At 44.7% G+C, this 20378-nt stretch overlaps 1 protein-coding gene across 2 annotated transcripts in view; it reads left to right on the top strand.

Annotated features, from left to right (window-relative positions):
- Positions 1–20378, top strand: part of CNGB3 (cyclic nucleotide gated channel subunit beta 3) — a 177135-nt gene that overhangs the window by 96385 nt on the left and 60372 nt on the right. For both annotated transcript variants that reach the window (XM_083187382.1, XM_083187381.1), the window contains 3 exons: positions 9427–9586; positions 10054–10151; positions 11872–11955. In XM_083187382.1, the coding sequence (XP_083043508.1) occupies positions 9427–9586; positions 10054–10151; positions 11872–11955 (342 nt within the window). The remainder of the gene's footprint in view (positions 1–9426; positions 9587–10053; positions 10152–11871; positions 11956–20378) is intronic.

Below are 20378 nucleotides of genomic sequence, written 5' to 3'. Positions count from 1 at the left end.
TCCCGAGTATGGCAATGCCTCATATGTGACCAAAAAATACCAGTTGGGTGCATGGCAGGACTCAGAAGGGAAGGAGTGATTTTTGGTGGTGGAATGTTGGTGGGTGCTATGTCGCATTAGCAAGACCCCCAAAGCACCAATACAGTGGAACCACCCCACAAGTGACCCCATTTTGCAAACTACACCCCTCAGGGAATTCATCTAGGGGTATAGTGTACATTTCAAACCCCCAGGGGTTTCACCAATTTTGATACAACTGGGCAGTGAAAATGAAAAATTACATTTTTTACACAAAAATGCAGTTCTGGCTCAAAATTTTTCATTTTCAGAAGGTATGAAGGAGAAAAAGCACCCCAAAATCTGTGCCCCAATTTCTCCCGAGTATGGCAATGCCTCATATGTGACCAAAAAATACCAGTTGGGTGCATGGCAGGACTCAGAAGGGAAGGAGTGATTTTTGGTGGTGGAATGTTGGTGGGTGCTATGTCGCATTAGCAAGACCCCCAAAGCACCAATACAGTGGAACCCCCCCACAAGTGACCCCATTTTGCAAACTACACCCCTCAGGGAATTCATCTAGGGGTATAGTGTACATTTCAAACCCCCAGGGGTTTCACCAATTTTGATACAACTGGGCAGTGAAAATGAAAAATTACATTTTTTTACACAAAAATGCAGTTCTGGCTCAAAATTTTTCATTTTCATAAGGTATGAAGGAGAAAAAGCACCCCAAAATCTGTGCCCCAATTTCTCCCGAGTATGGCAATGCCTCATATGTGACCAAAAAATACCAGTTGGGTGCATGGCAGGACTCAGAAGGGAAGGAGTGATTTTTGGTGGTGGAATGTTGGTGGGTGCTATGTCGCATTAGCAAGACCCCCAAAGCACCAATACAGTGGAACCACCCCACAAGTGACCCCATTTTGCAAACTACACCCCTCAGGGAATTCATCTAGGGGTATAGTGTACATTTCAAACCCCCAGGGGTTTCACCAATTTTGATACAACTGGGCAGTGAAAATGAAAAATTACATTTTTTACACAAAAATGCAGTTCTGGCTCAAAATTTTTCATTTTCAGAAGGTATGAAGGAGAAAAGCACCCCAAAATCTGTGCCCCAATTTCTCACGAGTATGGCAATGCCTCATATGTGACCAAAAAATACCAGTTGGGTGCATGGCAGGACTCAGAAGGGAAGGAGTGATTTTTGGTGGTGGAATGTTGGTGGGTGCTATGTCGCATTAGCAAGACCCCCAAAGCACCAATACAGTGGAACCCCCCCACAAGTGACCCCATTTTGCAAACTACACCCCTCAGGGAATTCATCTAGGGGTATAGTGTACATTTCAAACCCCCAGGGGTTTCACCAATTTTGATACAACTGGGCAGTGAAAATGAAAAATTACATTTTTTTACACAAAAATGCAGTTCTGGCTCAAAATTTTTCATTTTCAGAAGGTATGAAGGAGAAAAAGCACCCCAAAATCTGTGCCCCAATTTCTCCCGAGTACGGCAATGCCTCATGTGTGACCAAAAAGTGGCAGGACTCAGAAGGGAAGGAGTGATATTTGGATTTTGCAGCACAAATTCTGGTGGAATGTTGGTGGGTGCTATGTCGCATTAGCAAGACCCCCAAAGCACCAATACAGTGGAACCACCCCACAAGTGACCCCATTTTGCAAACTACACCCCTCAGGGAATTCATCTAGGGGTATAGTGTACATTTCAAACCCCCAGGGGTTTCACCAATTTTGATACAACTGGGCAGTGAAAATGAAAAATTACATTTTTTTACACAAAAATGCAGTTCTGGCTCAAAATTTTTCATTTTCAGAAGGTATGAAGGAGAAAAAGCACCCCAAAATCTGTGCCCCAATTTCTCCCGAGTATGGCAATGCCTCATATGTGACCAAAAAATACCAGTTGGGTGCATGGCAGGACTCAGAAGGGAAGGAGTGATTTTTGGATTTTGCAGCTCAGATTCTGGTGGAATGTTGGTGGGTGCTATGTGGCATTAGCAAGACCCCCGAAGCACGGTGAAATGATGAACCTAATAATCCATAGATGTGTGGTATATTTTAAAACACTCCTTTATACATAGGCCGGGTTTGTCGGGGCAAGTTTCACAGTGGAAAATAGTTTCCTTTCTTATTCCCTTTTTATAGCAAACTTTGCACCTTTTTTGTGTCCTGCCCTTTCTTGCAGTGGAGGGGATTTCGTTCGGAAAATGCTGCCCTGGTACAATATGGGGGCCAGTACTAGAAGTACTGGGGCCCTCTGCCTGCTGGTTCCAAAATACTAGGCCCTCTATGACTTCCTCTTGAAAGTGCATAAATGTCCCCCTCTGGCCGGTAGAACGGAATAGCACATAAGCGTTATACAGTGCCATCTGGATGATATACACGGCCAGCTTCTTGTACCAGATTTTTGTTTTCCGCAGGGCACTGTACGGCTTCAGTACCTGATCTGAAAGATCCACTCCGCCCATGTACCTATTGTAATCCAGGATACAATTAGGTTTTGAGGTGTGGGTACTGGTACCTCGTACAGGGACGGAGGTGGTACTGTCTCCGTGAATTGTTGTCAGTATAAGGACATCCCTCTTGTCCTTATATTTGACCAACAACATATTTTCGGTGCATATTCCCCTGCTTTCACCCCTTCTCATTACTTGGGCAATGTGCGTTTTTGGGAGGCCTCTTTGGTTCTTGCGCACAGTACCGCAAGCTGCTGTACCTCTTGAACCAAGGGCCTTAAACAGGGGGATGCTAGTGTAAAAGTTATCCACATAGAGGTGATAACCTTTATCCAGGAAGGGGTGCACTAAATCCCAGACAATTTTTCCACTAACACCTACGAGGGAGGGGGGGCATTCTGGCGGTTCAATTCTTGAATCCTTCCCTTCATATACCCTAAACATGTGGGTGTACCCTGAGGTGCTTTCACACAGCTTATACATTTTTATGCCATACCTTGCCCTCTTACTGGGAAGGTACTGGCGGAATTTAACCCTTCCTTTAAAATGTATAAGGGACTCGTCTATGCAAATGAATTTATCTGGGATGTACATCTCTGCAAATTTGGCACTGAAATGATCAATGACCGGCCTGACTTTGAATAGCCGGTCAAAGGTGGGATCATCTCTGGGTGGGCACTGTGCATTATCGTTGTAATGCAAAAATTTAAGGATCGTCTCAAATCGAGCCCGGGGCATGGCCATACGGTAAAATTGGGTGCTGTACAGAACATCTGTACTCCAATATTGCCTAATTTCTGGCTTTTTTACTATGCCCATATGAAACACCAGACCCCAAAACGTCATCATCTCTACTGCATCTACAGGGGTCCACCTAGCAAATGATGACGTGGGGTTTTGAGCAATAAACTGCTGGGCATATAAATTAGTTTGGTCCACCATTAAATTTATAAAATCATCAGAGAAAAATAATTTGAAAAAGTCAATTTCTCTGAGACCTGTGGAATCAAATTGGATTCCTGGCATGGCCAAAAACTCAGGAACCTGGGGCTCAAAATTGTCTGGTGGTGGGGTCCATACGAGATCAATTATTGGGGGGTGGGTCTCAGCTGCTCTACGGGGGCGTCTTTGAGGGGGTCCCTCATCACCAGAGGAGGAAGAGGAGCTTAAGACGAATCCTTCAAATTCCCTGCTTGCCTCACTGGCTGTGTCAGAGTCAGAGGCAAGCATGGCATATGCCTCCTCCACTGAATACATTCTTCTGGATGACTGGGATGACATTTGGGATGACATTTGGGATGACATTTGGGATGCCATTTTTATTTTTGTGTTACTGGTAGTGAAATGTTTCAACACGTGTATAGTGTAGGGGGGGGGTACAAACTTTATTTCAACCCGGGGGGTATGTAGTGTGTAGTGTGTATGTAGTGCAGAAAAAAAAAAATACTTTATACAAAAAAAAAAAATTGAAGGGGTTAAAAAAAAATAAAAATTGAAGGGGTTAAAAAAAAAAATTGAAGGGGTTAAAAAAAAAAAAAAAGGTCCTGCGCCAAAAATTGAGCACAGATGTTGGTCAGTAACGTCCGTCACTGAACAGCGCTCAAAGGCAACAGGAATTTGATCAAAAAAAAAATAAAAAATAGATCAACCCTGTGCCGAAAAAGCTGATCAGTGATGTACGTCACTGATCAGCGCACAGTGGCCACAGGACACCCACAAAATCACAGTGTGTGTAAAAAAAAAATTAAAAAAAGACCCCACAGCACCCACAAAAAAAAAAAGGTGATCAGTGATGCGACACTGATTACCAGTGAGGGGCAGCAGGTGCACAACCTTTGGTGCAACTGACAGTGCAACTGGCAGCAACTGACAGGTATATACAGTATAAAAAAAAAAAACCTCTGCACCCCCAAAAAGTTGCTGATCACCTCAGATATAGTGATCAGCACAAAAGGCGGGGGCAGCAGACACAAAATTTAGCACTCTCTATCACTCTCTGTCACTATCTCTCTCTATCTCTCTATCTCTCACTATCTATCACTCTATGACACTGCAGCAGCAGCACTGACAGTTATATATATGAAAAATAACCCCTGCACCCCTAAAAAGTTGCTGGGGGTGCACAAAAGGGGGGCAGCAGACACAAAATATAGCAGTCTCTATCACTCTCTGTCACTATCTCTCTCTATCTCTCTATCTCTCTATCTCTGCACTGACAGGTATATATATCTAAAAAAAAAACCTGCGCCCCCAAAAAGTTGCTGATCAGTTAATTTATACTGATCAGCACAAAAGGGGGGGCAGCAGTCAGTTATATAAAAAATATATAGCACAATCTGTCACTATCTCTCTATCTCTCTCTATCTCTCTCTCTCTATCTCTCTCTATCTCTCTCTATCTCTCTATCTATAGCTCTATCACACTGCAGCAGCACAAAATATAGCACTCTCTGTCACTAGGCCTCTCTATCTCTCTCTATCTCTCTCTCTCTATCTAATAACTCGCAGCAGCACAACACAGCACAGGATGTCACAGGATGTCACAGGATGTCACAAGAATAAGCAAGATCCAGGCAGTGATCAGGTAAGTATTTAGAGGGGTTCTGGTCAGTATATCGCGGCAGCTGGGTACGGTGACCGCACTGCACGCAATTCCAGACCGGAATGGCGTCTGCAGTGCAGTCACCGTTAGTTTAAACCCCCCTCCATGGCTGTGATTGGTCCGTCGGTCCGACGAACCAATCACGGCCTTTGGGGGCGGGCGGGGTGAGGTGGGGTGACACCAGTGTCACCCTTACACCCCGCGGTGATTGGTGCTGTACTTTACAGCACCAATCACCTCCGATCCCTGTGTCACCGGCGAACGTTATTCGCCGGTGACACAGAAAACGCTGTGAATGGCTGTTCACACTGAACAGCCAATCACAGCGATCGCCGACGGGGGGGGCGGCATCGCAGCCCCCCCTGGGCATGCAGGGACATGTCTGCTGTCAGGGACAGCAGACATCGTCCCTCTGTCACTGCGTCTCTAGACGCAGTGACAGTTAGAAGTCATGACGTATATATACGTCATGTGTCGGGAAGTACTTCCCGGCCATGACGTATATATACGTCAAATGTCGGGAAGGGGTTAACATTAACCCACCCCTCAAGAAGCCCTACCCTAGCCATTCTCTCCCACAGCCATCCACTAACCATCCACTTCTGCAGAATTGCCCTAACCCACCAATCCAGCAGCCTAACCCTAACCATGCTCTCCCACAGCCTAACTCTAACCAAAATCTCTTATAGCTTAACTCTATCCCACCTCTCAAGCAGCCCTACCCTAACCATTCTCTCCCACAGCCTAAACCACCCCACAGCCTAACCCATCCCACCTGCAGTCTAGCCCAAACCTCACCTCCTCCTGCAGTTTAAACCTAACTCACCTGTTCTGAAGCCTAATCCTAAATGACCCCTCCCGCAGAATAACCCTCACCCCCCCCCTTCACCATAGCATCCTCCTGTAGTACCTAACCTTAAAACATAGATTGTAAGCTTGCAAGCAGGGCCCTCCTACCTCTATGTCGGTTTGTTACTACCCAGTGTGTTTTATCACTGTTTCCTGTTGTAAAGCACCATGGAATTTGCTGCACTATATAAGAAACTGTAAATAAAATAAAATAAAATAAATAAAACATGAGTGTCAAGATCTGATTTTCGGGATCCTGACAAACAGGATACTCACTACATCCCCATAGAACTAAACACACAAATGGGCCATTATGTGATATTCTTAGGACACTTTATGTAAATAGAATAATCTGGGCTGATTTGGATGAGATTACACATACAGTACAGTGCATGGGAAGATGCCAATTTACATTATTTTGCTTATACTGTATGTACCAAATTCTGATTGTACAGAACTCTGATGCATTTGTCTTTTTCATGGTGTTTCTGGGTGTCAGCAATGGGAGCACACAGTACGGTCCTGCCATGTGAAAGCACCATGGAAGTGTCATGGGCATGTATTGTGTCATGTGTATGGGGAAGGGAAGCCTGTTTCTGATGGATCTCCTACCTATAGTAACGGTGATGGCTGCACAAGCGCATTATCCCTGTGGGTTCTCACATTAGCATAAGGAAGTACAGATGGAGCGTCTGTCAGCCAGCCTGCAGGATCGCCAGATGTCCTAAGCTGACACAGGCTGGTGGGCAGGAGCTCCATCTGTACATCCAACATGTGAGCATCCCCATCAGTAAGGTGGTGAGGAGCGGCTTCCCTGCCCGTTTCCGCTTCAGGTAGATGGGCACGGAGTGGGTGCAGACTGGGGAACTGCTGGAGACTGTCGGAGGGCTCAGAAAGAGCGGGACATGTAGGGCCGCCAATAGGGGGGTGCTGTGGGTACAGCTGTCCTGGGCCCCGGCATCTGGAAGGAAGCCGGGGCAGCTCATTTTGCCCACCGCAACCCCCCGACTGCATCTGCTGCACTGCGCTCAGTTAGCTGAACAAAGCAGGCTTATTCAACCCTGCGCTGGTGGGCAATTAAAATGCTGCATCGACTTTTGAGTCAATCAGAGCTCACGTACTGGCAGCCAATTAGAGCAGCTGTCGGCACGCAAGCTCTGATTGGATCACCAGCTGGTGTTGCATTTTAAGTTGAAGAAGCCTGCGCTCCGGGACCTCTGGGCTGCAGCTCAGTGGAAGAGGAGATGGGGGAGCAGGAGCCGGGTTACAGTAAGTCAAGTGAGGGGAGGGGGCACGGACTGGAAATGAGTCCTTGGCCCCCATATTTCTGATGGCGGCCCTGGGGGCATGTGAGCATCTCATGCCAGCATCCTCTGTCTTGAGAAAGTTTCTGGTAACCATAGAAACGAAACGCGTTGACAACGTCACTTCCGCTTTTACGACACCACGCTTGTACTCTCCGTGGATCCAGCTTTCACTCCATCAGTTGTTGAGACGCTGCAATTAGGTAACAACCTACAGCCTCATTCGATGGGTACAGACAACCACTGGCTTTCCTGTACCCCGGCAAGCCGACTCTGCTATCTCCGCTCATTCCGGCGGGTGGAGAAAACTCCCCGCTTTACAGTAACCCAGCTGAGCCATCAATCCGGGCCATCTACTACTATTCAGCGGGTCTAGCCACCGATTCATCAGGCTCCCCGTCCTCCACCAAGCCATTCTACTTGTTACGGAGGGTGAGATTACCATATATAACAACTGCTAGTATTATATGCCACAGACTACTCTACTGCCCAACAGACTGCTACTGTATATGCGTGTTCTGCTTACACGCTAATGGGCTTTTGTGCATACGTATTACCGGCTTACAGTACCTTACCATATTAACCCATTTGGCTCAGCAACCTGTTTCTAACAATTACTAATACTAATTGACATTAATTTCCAAGGAGTCCTCTATGCAAACGTGTCTGCTATATTTTATTGGTGCTTTATATAGTTTTTTTATTTTTATTTATATTTATTTTTCATTCATATTGTTGTTTTTATTGTATTGAGGTTACTAATTTGTATGTATATTGAATCTATATAAACATTTATTCTGAAGGTGTGTCCAGTATACATTTTGTTCACTGATATTCTCCCAGAGCAATATATCCATTTAGCAGCAAATTGTGTTCCAATTTCTGCATTCCCGGAGTGGCTAGCATTCCCAGGAGACTCTGGCTGCACTGCATATGGAATTTGAGAAAAAAAATCAATCTATAAGTAATCAGATGATTACACTAATTAATGTGTGTATATACGTATGTATGTATAATATATATTTTTATTTAATTTATATTATTTATTTAATTGATTATTTGTATGTTAAGGTGAGTTAGTTTATTATGGTGAGTCCTGGGCCCCCTGTATTTGTATTTACTAGAGTGTGTGGCCAAGGCCAGTGCACCCCAACCTGGGAAGTGTGGGTGCTGTTTGCACCCCATTCTTAGGAATGGCGAGTGTGGTGGTACATCTGTATCTATATATGTGGGTTAATTTTTAGTTTAGTTACTGTGATCATAGATTTCTCATGCACCCTAGATAAGCTCATTCATCTGAAACCTGTGTCAGCTGCCCCTTTAATACTAATTCAGGTGTGTTAGGTGACTCGTCTTTAAAAGCCATAAGGACATGGCAGTTGAGCTTTAAACCAAGAAAAAACACATGTTCATTTTAGCTATGATGTGTCAGCAGTTGCCAGGTTTCTAAGAAAACCAGTTGCTAGTGTAGGACTTACAGTGAAATGGGGTCCCTTGGCGATGGGCTGCAAGCTTAAATGCATTGATCAATTCATGAACTAATGCTTTGTACACACGGGGACGATAGGGGCTGAAATCGCTGGGAATATGGTCGCTGAGCAACCATATTGCCAGTGATTGGAGTGTGCACCAGCGATAAATCGCCGGGTGCGCGCTCCCGTTTTCAGCCCCTGAATGGTCGCTGGTCGGAGGAACATGCTCCTCCGACCAGCGACATCCCCTGCCTCTTCACCCAGCAGTGTTTAAATTTTCATCTGCGACCATCTCTGGTCGCAGATGAAAACGGGAAACGGGGCAATATGATTGCTGTATATATTGCCAGCGATCATATTGCCCCGTGTGTACGCACCTTAAAACCCCATTATTTATTTAATTGATTATTTGTATGTAAAGGTGAGTTAGTTTATTATGGTGCGTGCTGGGCACCCTGTATTTGTATGTATAATATATATATTATATGTATATATACATATCCATACTAGTAAGCCCGCTCAAAGCAAAAGCTAGTTTGCTTACTTGTGATTGCCCCTGTGTTTGTGCATGTGTGAGAGAATCTAACTGCCACCAGATGACAGTGTTTCAGAGCCGAACATACACTAGACACATATAGATGCTATATATAATACACTTTTTGAAATTTGTTTTTATTTTGCAACCAACTGATTTGAAACTGTCATCTTTGACTTCCTCTGGTAGATGCGTGATGTGATTGGCGCCGCAACTGCAGGACAAAGCTATTATCATGCCAGCGTGGACAAAACCGTCTCATATATGAACACAAATAACATTCCAAAATATGTGCAGAGTCGCGTGAGGACCTGGTATGAGTATACATGGGATTCACAAGGAATGTTAGGTATGAATCTAACTAACAACACATACAGATGGAGCCGGCGAGGGCCCCTGCTGCTTCTTCTGCCACCGGTCCCCCTCGCTGCCCCGGAACCCCCCCCCCCCCCCCCGAACTGGGCAGCATCTCCCTGAAGTGGGGATGGGAAGGGAGATGCTACCCAGCCGCCATGATCCGCCGTGATACTGGGACACGCGTGCACATGAGACGCACGTGCGTCCCAGTCTCTATCGCCGGCACTCGCCAGTGAAAGGCATCTGGCGAACGCCGGCCAAAGATGGAGTCGGCTCCATCTGTATAAAGATCATACAATTCTTATTCAATCTTCATTAGCAACTGAAAAGTAAAAGTTAGTGACCTTGGTCCTCCAGTTGGAAAGTTACGGCCCAGGGCAGGACACAGTGACACTTCTTGCGTTACATATGGTTTCAGTCTGATTGCGACTGCTTTGTAATGTAAATGTCCAATTGCAGATGATTCCGAACTCATGGAGGATATGCCGACAAAAATGCAGCTGGCTATTGCCGTGGATGTGAACTTGACTATTGTCAGCAATGTGGAATTATTCAAAGTAAGTTACTTTATTTTAGTTAAGAAGTTTTAACATTTACAATATATACAATGATGTTAAAATGTCAACGGGATGTCTGTTGTTCTGCAGCAGACAGCAGGAATAATAGGAATAATTAAACAAGCACATATTAAATAAATTGCCATTAACTTGCCATATACTGTACGTCATGTGCACGCGTTTCAGAAACTTTAGAAAAATAACAATAATTACAGATGACTCTAGACCTGGAGTGAAACCTTTTTTAAATAGGAAATAATACTGTTTTGTAAGCCTGTAATAATATAGAAGGTAACAGCAGGCTGTTACAGAGAATTACATAGCATAATTGCTTTCCTTCATGTACAGTATATATATATTTATATTTGTTTGTATAGTATTTCTTTTTCTCGTCATGTTACTTATATTCATATAATATACCCCATCCCAGCCTTCCTTGCACATTCAGGCTTTCTCAACCCATGGGCCGCAGCCGCAGGTAACGCCTTGTAAGTGATTGCCCCTTTAAAAACACCTCCAAGTTCCGCCGGCATCCTGAATGGCCACCGGATTTGCACAATCAAGCACATACACACCACCACCAACTACCCCTCCAATAGCTGATGAAAAATTTGTGGTAAATTTACTAAGATGAGAGTTCTAATGACCATGGGATCAGATTATATCTATACTCTTTTAGAAGGTGCTAAAAAAAAACAAGGAGAATCTGATTGGTTGCAATGGGAAGCATCCCATCATTAATATAACTCCCGTATTAGTAAATGTACCCCTTTTGTTTTGTATTTTGACCATTTAACACATACCCCTTCTCATGGGTATTACTAAAGTGCAGGCATGTCCAAACTATGAACCTCCAGCTGTTGTGAAACTACAAGTCCCATCATGTCTTGCCACAGTTTAGCTATTAGGGAATGCTAAAACTATGGCAAGGCATGCTGGGATGTGTAATTTCACAACAGCTGGAGGGCCACAGTTTGGACATGTCTGATATAGTGGGTGTAAGCGGTGCCACTGCTATAGGGCCCAGACTCTTAGTGGGGCCAGGACTTAGGTTTTTATACAAACTTCCCATAAAATTAATAACTGCAGTGGAGAGGTGTCTGTCTAAAAGAACCAGGACAGGGGGCCCTACAATCAGTGGCACTGAAAGAGGAGGAGCAGGTAAGTTTTACCCAGGCCAAAGTCTAATGGAGGGGCCTGGGTCCCCCTCCCATGTTGCAGAAAGCTGCGCAGTGGGGAAAGAAGACACAGGCTGCTGCTGTAGCGCAGCCCCTCACCCCAGCCCAGCACACGCTGCTCAGTGCTGGGGAGAGGGCCGAATGGTTCTTTTCTGCCATTAAATTCTGTGTTTATATGTCAGTCATCTCAACCCCAAATGCCACCAGCTGTCAATAATGCTGTGGTGTTTGGGGACTGCGAGCAACATTGCACATGTACAGATCCAAAACAATCCAAAATACAAACATAATCAATATAACATCTACCAGTGAATCAGCCTCTTAGATGCATAACAAATGTATGTATGGAATAGCTTGGTGTCTCACAACATATGAAGAAAAAACTGATAGGTGAATAAGGACACAGCTGGATTACAAGATTGTTACTTTGTTGCAACAGTGTTGCTGCATTTTGCAAAACAGTTAAACCTTTATAGTGTTGTTTAATAATATAAATAGTGATGTCATTGACTGTGGTCTTCTTGTTTTTATTACTTTACCAGGGTTGTGAGGAACAGATGATTAAGGACATGCTGCTGAAGCTGAAATCCATTGTATATTTACCAGGTGATTTTGTTTGCAAAAAGGTAAATAATTCTGAAATGTTAATATTGTCTTGTCAATGATAGCAACTGATATATTTAGCTATTTAGGAGACTGTTTTCATAAGTGGTAGAAGCAATAGCATTTTCTGCTGCATCTGGAAAAGAAAGAAAATCTTGGATCCTGTAATTGTTCTCAAATTAGATATACAGTATTGTCAAGTGCTGTTATCATGTAGCCTTAAGGTCTCCATGTATTGGGCGGACCTGACTTCCCTGGAAGCTCCCCAGGAGGGCTCACACACAATTAGGCACTTGATGTACCACTTTTTACATGTGATAAATCGCATTTGATTTATCACATGTAAAATCCAGGGAACCGGGCAGGGGACGCCGAGGGAGCCGGAAGTCGGGAGAAAGGGAGCCGGGCTGTAGGAGTATTGAAAAAAACATAGAAATGGGCGGCCGCTGATCTCTCAGCCAATCAGCGACTGCCTATTCATACATATATACAGTATACAAGGTATATATACATATGTTTTTTTAAACTCGCCTGCCGCTCTGCTCCTCGTCCGGCTCTCTGCATCCCCATGCCCGGCACCTGGTGTCCTCCAACCTGGCTCCCCTCGCCCGGCTTTAGGAGTTCCCCAGCATCAGATGTGACACATCATGGGTGCTTAAAAGAACCCACAATGCGCCGCTAATGGCTGCACATAAGACTTATCTTATGTGCAGCACGTATGATCTCTGGATCTGATCTGTTGCCCGCGGGACCACGCATCGGATCAGATAGGATATCATACACATGCGATTCTACTGGAATCGGGTGAAATTGGGCCCAAGTCGGATAGTGTAAGGGGACCTTTATAGTAGACAATTATTTGGCCCAGAACGGGTCCTGTTATAATGCAGTATAGGGTTTTCCAGTAATAGAGAAGCCTTGCCGAGCGCCGGAGGCTTATCAGATTTTTTGCAAAATTTATGTAACTAAGATCTCTGAATTATCATTACAGTATGTCAGTTTCTCAAATCTTATTACTATTGCCCTTTGGTGTGCTGGGGGTTAAAGCCCCCTACCTTTCCACACCTGAGGGGCATTACTAATTTGATTGAGCAGCTCTCACACTGTTTTTATCCTGTAATTGTAGTCAAATGAACGTATTTATAAAGATGTACGTTTGAATGTATAACTATTCCAGCTATTACAGTAATTACAGCAATACTAAAGCAGTGATTTAATGTCACTACCAAGCACTTAGAGACCGCTAATCATATAATGCAAGTTGAGCCAATATGAAAAGGCATCTTGTTACATCTGGCAGTTTATATGCAAAGTGCTAATGTTAGTGAGTGTTATCGGCAGCTCTTTCATATTGGGTAAATTGTACCTTCACTTCTCAGCTTTTTGGCTACATTTAAGCAAATACAGTATCTGACTTATTATTGTTTATTTATACTGCGCCACAAGGGTTCCGCAGCACCTAACAATACATAAATGAACAAAATATAAGAAAATAAATTAAAGTACAAGGCAATTTAGGACAATTGCATACCTCCCAACTGTCCCAATTTTTGCAAGACAGTCCTGGGTTTTTTGGCCAGCACTGTCCCGCAGTGGAGTGGACAGTTGGGAGAATAGGAGACAGGGTCTGGGGGTATAGCCAGTGGCTTAATGCTGGCCATGCCCCCAATAGTGTTGAATAAATGGGGCATGGCTGGCAGCGGCAGGACCTCCATGAGTTGAAACCACCTTTTTACATAGACCACACCCCTGTTCAAGCATCTCTATTATTATTGTTTATTTATATAGCGCCACAAGGGTTCAGTAGCACCGTACAATACATAGATGAACGAAAAACTAAAAAAAAAAGAATTACAGCACAATGCAATTTAGGACAAGTACTTGGTAAATAAAGACAGTTGCAGTAGGGGACAGGACCCTGATGCAATTATCAGGGTAGCAGAGATCTATTCTAAAAAAAAAAAAGCACATGAGGAGAGAGGGCCCTGCTCGTTACAGCTTACATTCTGATATAAAATATGACCTGTTGATAAAGCAGTGTGTATCCTGATGATAGATCGCTAAATGTATTGGTTGACACCATATGGTCAACATAAATTAGGTCGCCCAGTACAAAAGGTTACCAGAAGAAAAGCCAACAGGGTTTAAGGTCAACAGGTGCAAAAAATCAACATGACCATGGCCGATACACAAATGATTGACACATGTTTTTTGGGGTTTCACATGTTTCCCCAACATTTGTTTGATATACGTGATATCCACAGGAATATTTTGTGGGAATAGTAACCAGTGGGGAGTAAAGAATGAGTCACCTTGGCCAAATTGTGGCAAGCGAAGGTAGCCCATGAGGGTCTACATTAGTACTGATGGTGGTCACAGAGCATGAAACATACAAGATTTAGGGAAACAACAGGTATTGAGCATTGTCATGTCAACCTTTTTGTTACCTGTGGCTTATTGCATTATGACCATATGTTGTTGACCTATTGCTTATCTAGCTAGGCATTGTAGGTTCTGGCACAGAGATAAAGGAAGTCAGTGATACTATAGTGATATCCTGGAAATCAAATGGGAATAATATAAATTTGCAAAATATACTACCTTGCAAGTTCCTGCTGGAGGGACGCGGGAACATCCCCAGTAGGTAGGTGTGAAAAAATGCTGCAAAGTTAGAATGCTTCCAAAAATAGAAGTCATAACTGTTTATTTTTTATCAATTAAGAAAATGCAAAGTGAATGAACAGAAAATAAATCCAAATTAAATCAATATTTAGTCTGACCACCCATTGCCTTCAAAACAACATCAGTGTGTCTAGGTACTCCCACGAAATTCAGGGATTATATTCAGGTGTATAATATATTAACCATGTAAAACAGTTAATAATGATCATTATATTCATATATTCATTAATAGAAACAAAAACAGCTGGTAGGAGGCTAAAAACTGAGTGAGAAACAGCTAAACTTCACTACAAATATAAGGCTATAGAAGTCTTATGTCACAGGTCTAACACCATGGCAAGTAGTTAAATCCCCACCGGGTCACAGCGGCCAACGATATTGAATTGATAACGGCGGCCACCACCACATTACACATTCAACTTCAAACTGATATCTAAATTGCAGTGTAAAAATAAAGCAGCCAGTATTTATCCTGCACAGAAACAAAATAACTTACCCAAATCTAATGCTCTCTGCATGTGTTACATTTGCCCCACCTGCAGTGTACATGGTTTTGTCCATTTGATAAAAAAGCAGCTTTGCGATCAGGTCTGAATTATGCAACACAACTTCCTTCTAAACTAATAAGTCTACAAATGTCCCATTACTTGGATGTGGTTTATGGCATTATTTGCCTGTTTAACCTGTTAATATTTGACGCACCTCTTTTTCGAATGTCACTGGCTCCTTGTCCAACTGTCTTGGTAACTGACAGAATAACAACAGCCAACCCCTAGTGCACCAAAGAGGCCTTTAAAAGTAACCCTGAAGTCACATCTTTTTGGCATGGTTGACCTCAAAATTTAAAGTGGCACTAAGACTAAGTGCAAAACACAACTTTGCTCTTAATAATAATGCTGCTTTAAATTCCGAGGTGAAAGTCGCAGAGAAGTAGCGGTTTACAAAAGCATTGAGAATCATTTACATACTAATCTAAGGAAATAGTCACTATCACTTGTTACCAGTTTAAAATGTTGATTTTAGTGTACAGTAGTTTTCAAACCACTTATTGTGTTTAGCAGAGCTGAGGTTTTATGCTGTCTCATTAAAAAAGAAAAATGTAATCTGTAACTCTTTTGTCTGCTGTGAACTAGGGCTTATATTCATTTTGACAAAGTAATTGTGTGATATGAATTTCTTGAGGCAACTTTCCAAAAGTTACTGATACAGGGGTATACAGTATGTATCTGAAAGAAGACTGAGCTAGTGGTAAGGATGACTAAAGTATAACATTAACACATTTAAACCTTTGAGTGCTAACATCTCTGTGACTGTGAGATTTGCAAAATATCTGCTAAAATTCCCAGCGTCGCTCACATTTGTTAAATAAATGAAAATAAAAAAATGTTGTGTAAAAAAGATGATATTTCCTACATAAGGTAAACATTACAGGTCATTATGATGAATACAAATGTTTGTTTGCCAATTTTTACAACGATTTTGACCAATTCACTTGGCACTTAAAGGGTTAATCTTTTGAGAGCCAACGATGCTGTGAGCAATCCTCCAAATAGCCGCTAAAAATGCCAGCATCGCTCACAGCATCTGTTCTTTTAGTATAAAGAAATATAAACAGAGGCAAGTCAGTTCATTGAAGTTTAAGTATTTCACCCAAACAAAGAACAGTCGCTGTCATTTTTAACTGATACTGTATTTTGAGCCTCTCTCACAGCAATATTGGCACTCATAAGGTTAATAACTAGGGTCGAACTAGGGTGGGGTTTTGAGTGGGAAAGGCGCTGGGGAGGAGGGCTGGTATTTTGCAATGCAAAACGTGTACATGTTCTATTAGAGAGCAAATGAATTAAAATAAATCATTTCAAGCAGGCCACATGAAGACAGGAGAATCAGAAGAGAGCCAAGAGTGATTGTATTCAGGGTCAGAATCAGTGGCGTAGCTATAGCTCCGCAGCCCCCGCGGTGGCGGGGAGGCGCAGAGAACCTGTGGGCGCCGGGGGTCTGCGGGGCTATAGCTACCACTTACCCGCTGCTGTCTGGCCGCATCTGCCTGTCACGGTCCCGTATCTCCCGACGCCGGCTCCTGCTGCTATAATGAAAACAGACTCTTAGAAAATGGCTGCCCCCACACTGCAGACAGTTTTCTGTCTGCAGTATGGAGGCAGCCATTTTCTAAGAGTCCGTTTTCATTATAGCAGCAGGAGCCGGCGCCGGGAGAGACGGGACCGTGACAGGCAGATGCGGCCGGACAGGTACGTCAAGGGGAGGGAGGGGGCCGAGGGGAGGGGGGCGCCGAAAAATATGCTGCAGGGGGGTGACAATTAGGTAGTTACGCCACTGGTCAGAATGGCCTGTAGGGACACAGGGAAATCCCATGTAGGCTCCACTGCTTGAGCTTCCCTTCCATTAGGTTACATCTCTTAGGGCTGGTTGTCTAATGCAACAGGACCACAGATGAACAGGAGTGCTTGTTTCACTAATATGGTGGTCGACTTTGTGAGTGTTTGGCCCAGGTGCAAAAAAATAATTTGGGCCACCCTCTTCCACTCTAACCCGAGTTCACAATATGCCACACAGCAGTGGGCCCCTTAAGATAGTACTTGTTTTCTTTAGTAGGCCTAATTCAGTTCTCATTGGATGATAGACACTTTACTGTCAGTAGTATACCTTTAATGTGTACAGTGCATTCATGTGTTATTTATAGGCAGTGCTATTTTTGTAGGAAAATAGGTTCAGGAACTGTGGGCGGGGCAGAAAGTGGGCGGTAATATGGGAGGAGCTACAAAATGGGAGGGGCCTTGCATTTAAAAAAGAAAATTCACATAATGTCACACAGATAGAGCTAAAATTCACATAATGCCACACAGATTGAGCCAAAATTCTCATAATGCCACACGGATTGAGCCACAATCACCGTAATGCCACACGGATTAAGGAAAAATTCACAATAAACACCAGAAATGCGTAATTGCGCGCCGGAGGCGCGCCAAAAATTTACACCATAATGCTCATTACACACAGCCACACACCATAATGTCCATTACGTATTATGCCAAACACCGTAATACATATGACAAATTATGCTACATAAGTGCTGCTTACCTACATGCTGTTGCCAGGGGTTCCATGCTCATTGCCATGTGGGTTTACTTGCTCGTTGCCATGTGGGATTACATGCTCGTTGTCATGTGGGATTACATGCTCATTGCCAGGGAAGTTAAATGCTCGTTGCCCAGGGGGAGAACATGCTTGTTGCCAGGGGGTTTAAAGCCTTGTTTCCAGGGGATAACATGCTAGATGCCATGGGATATTAAACATTCATTGCCTTGGGGATAAATGCCGTTTGCCAGGGGAAATTTTTATGCTTGTTGCAAAGGGGTAGCCTGGGCATCTCCCCAACTACAGTAGCGGGAGCTGACTGGGGACAGCCTGCCATAACATACCAAGCTGTCCAGCTTCCCCAGTCCTTCACCTCACAGTCTCCCCCCGCCTAACAAGAATTTTGACAGCCACGGAGCCGCTGGGACAGAAATTCGCCAGCAGAGAGTACCACTGCAGACAGTACTTGGGAGAGGAATGGAGGCCTCCGACTGCGGTGGTGGGAGCTGCCTGAGGATGACCGGTAGGGACACTCAGCTCCCGGCCGTCACTTACACACACACTGACATGAGTCTGCTGCAGAAGGCTCCCACCCGCTGCGTACACACACTGACATGAGCTGGTGCTGCTGCGGTAAGCTGGAGGAGGCCTTCCACAGCAGCCTGTAATGGAGATTTGTGTCCCCCTTTAAAAACGAAAAAAAAAAACTGACATAAAGAGAATGAGGCAGTGTATGATAGCAGGGAGTGGAAGTGGGTGACATGAGAAAGGGGGACATGGAGAGGCAGTGAGTGATATCAGGCAGAAGGTGACAGGGAGAGGAAATTTGTCCTAACCAGGACTTTAGACAGGTTTACATACAGAGTGACATTTGACTGGATGAAGGAGGGGGAAATTAAACTGAATAGAAAGGGAGGAAGTAAATATGGCAAATGGAGGTGGGAGACTACAAATACAGCATGAGGGTACACTGTGATTGGACTGGCTGGGGGGTTCTAGCAGGGAAACCATTAGATGGGGCAGTGGACCAGTTAAGGAGGGAAGGGGGGGGGGCTGAGCTGGCTGGGAGGGAGACACATTGATAGGTGGTCAATTAAATATTGGGGGACACTGGGGTGGATGGGAAAATGGGGCAGTAATATAGGGGCGGGTAGGTTGAACACTAAGGTGGAGAAGGGCTGATTTGAAAGAGGGGTGGCACTGACTGGGGGGTTCGAAGTGTGGGGCTGAAAGATGGGTGAGTTGCTGGTTGGATGGGAGAAACTAGATGGAGGGGACAGTGGGCTGGAGAAAAGGCAGGCAGTGGGATAGAAGCAATGACCTGGGGATGGTGCTGGTCTTCCATTCCTGGCATACCTGGTCCTGTAGCTGTGTTTGAGCAGCCCCTTGCAGGTAGTCTTGCAGGCACTCTCCGTCAGTCTGAGAGGAGACGGGCTTCTCTGCGCCTTCCGATAGCTGCTGCCAGTGCTCCCCGTGAGACTAACCACTGGCCGCCCATAACTCACTAGCGGTGCGCGTGTGCACGGTGACGTCACCCGCGCACTAGCCGCAATTCATACTTGGGACCGCTGCAGCCACTGCTGCAGGTTTACAGGTGCCCCCCTCCTCTCCCCCCCCCTAAATCCGACAGTGGCAGCGTCCCCTCCTCCACTCACACCGCTATCCGACTCGGAGGAAGCGGCGTAAAGAGAGGGAGGAGGCGGGTGCTGCTGTACACAGGCACACACGTAATAATGTGCTGCTGCCCGGCAACAGCCTGTGTCAGCGCTAGGCGCTGCTGGCACCGATCTGCGGTCGGGAGTGAGACCTTTCATGGCGGGGGAGTGAGACCTTTCATGGCAAGGTGATGTAAAATTCATATCTCCCGCTGGACCGCCAGCCAATAGGCGCTCGTGGTCCAGCAGCCACCAGTTGATTGGCTGCTGGATCGCAAGCGCCCATTGGCTAGCAGTCCAGCGTGAGACGTGAATGTTACATATCAGCACGTCTCTCCTGGACCTGGAGTCCGTAAACAGTGGGCAGGGTAGCGGGGAGCAGGGAGCAGGCAGGCGATGCTGGTGACGGGCGGCCTGGAGCAGGTTCCGGAACGCCGTTCCTGATGACGTCATTTTTTATTTGAACTTCAGGAACGGCGTTCCGGACCGTTCCGGACGAAAAATAGCCCTGTTTATAGGCAGGAACATCATCATCATGTGCTTATTTATTATACATACTAGCTGACCCGCCCGGCGTTGCCCGGGAAAACCTTGGGGTTTCTTTATTTCCAAAATTGCTGAAAAATGTCATCTTACAGTATGCTGTGACAAAGACCTAAGATTATAATTTGTTATAGATTCCACCATAATGTTAGAATGTGTTTGCACTGATACTCAATGATGGCAATGAAATCAGGTGTGGTGTTGTTGTTTGAAACACAACGCTCCTGAGTTGAAAACTTGTATGTGTTGATGAATTCCACATCCACTCCTGAGATTTAGCACCCACATCCACAGCCACTCCTGAGATTTAGCACCTACCTTCTGAGGGTCAGAAATCGGTACAAAATCAGAAAGGGACATGTCCACACCTCAATTTCTATACTTTCAATGGTACAGTTTCTAGGGTGTGTAATTACAGGCGCTGAGTGCGTGGGGTCCGGGGTGGGCGTTACTTACCTTGCCATAATTAA

Source organism: Crinia signifera, chromosome 5, assembly GCF_055691185.1.
Source record: "Crinia signifera chromosome 5, ASM5569118v1, whole genome shotgun sequence".
In the NCBI taxonomy this organism is placed as follows: Eukaryota; Metazoa; Chordata; class Amphibia; order Anura; family Myobatrachidae; genus Crinia; species Crinia signifera.
Note: the sequence above shows the minus strand (reverse complement) of the source record. Positions and strands in the feature narration are given on the sequence as shown.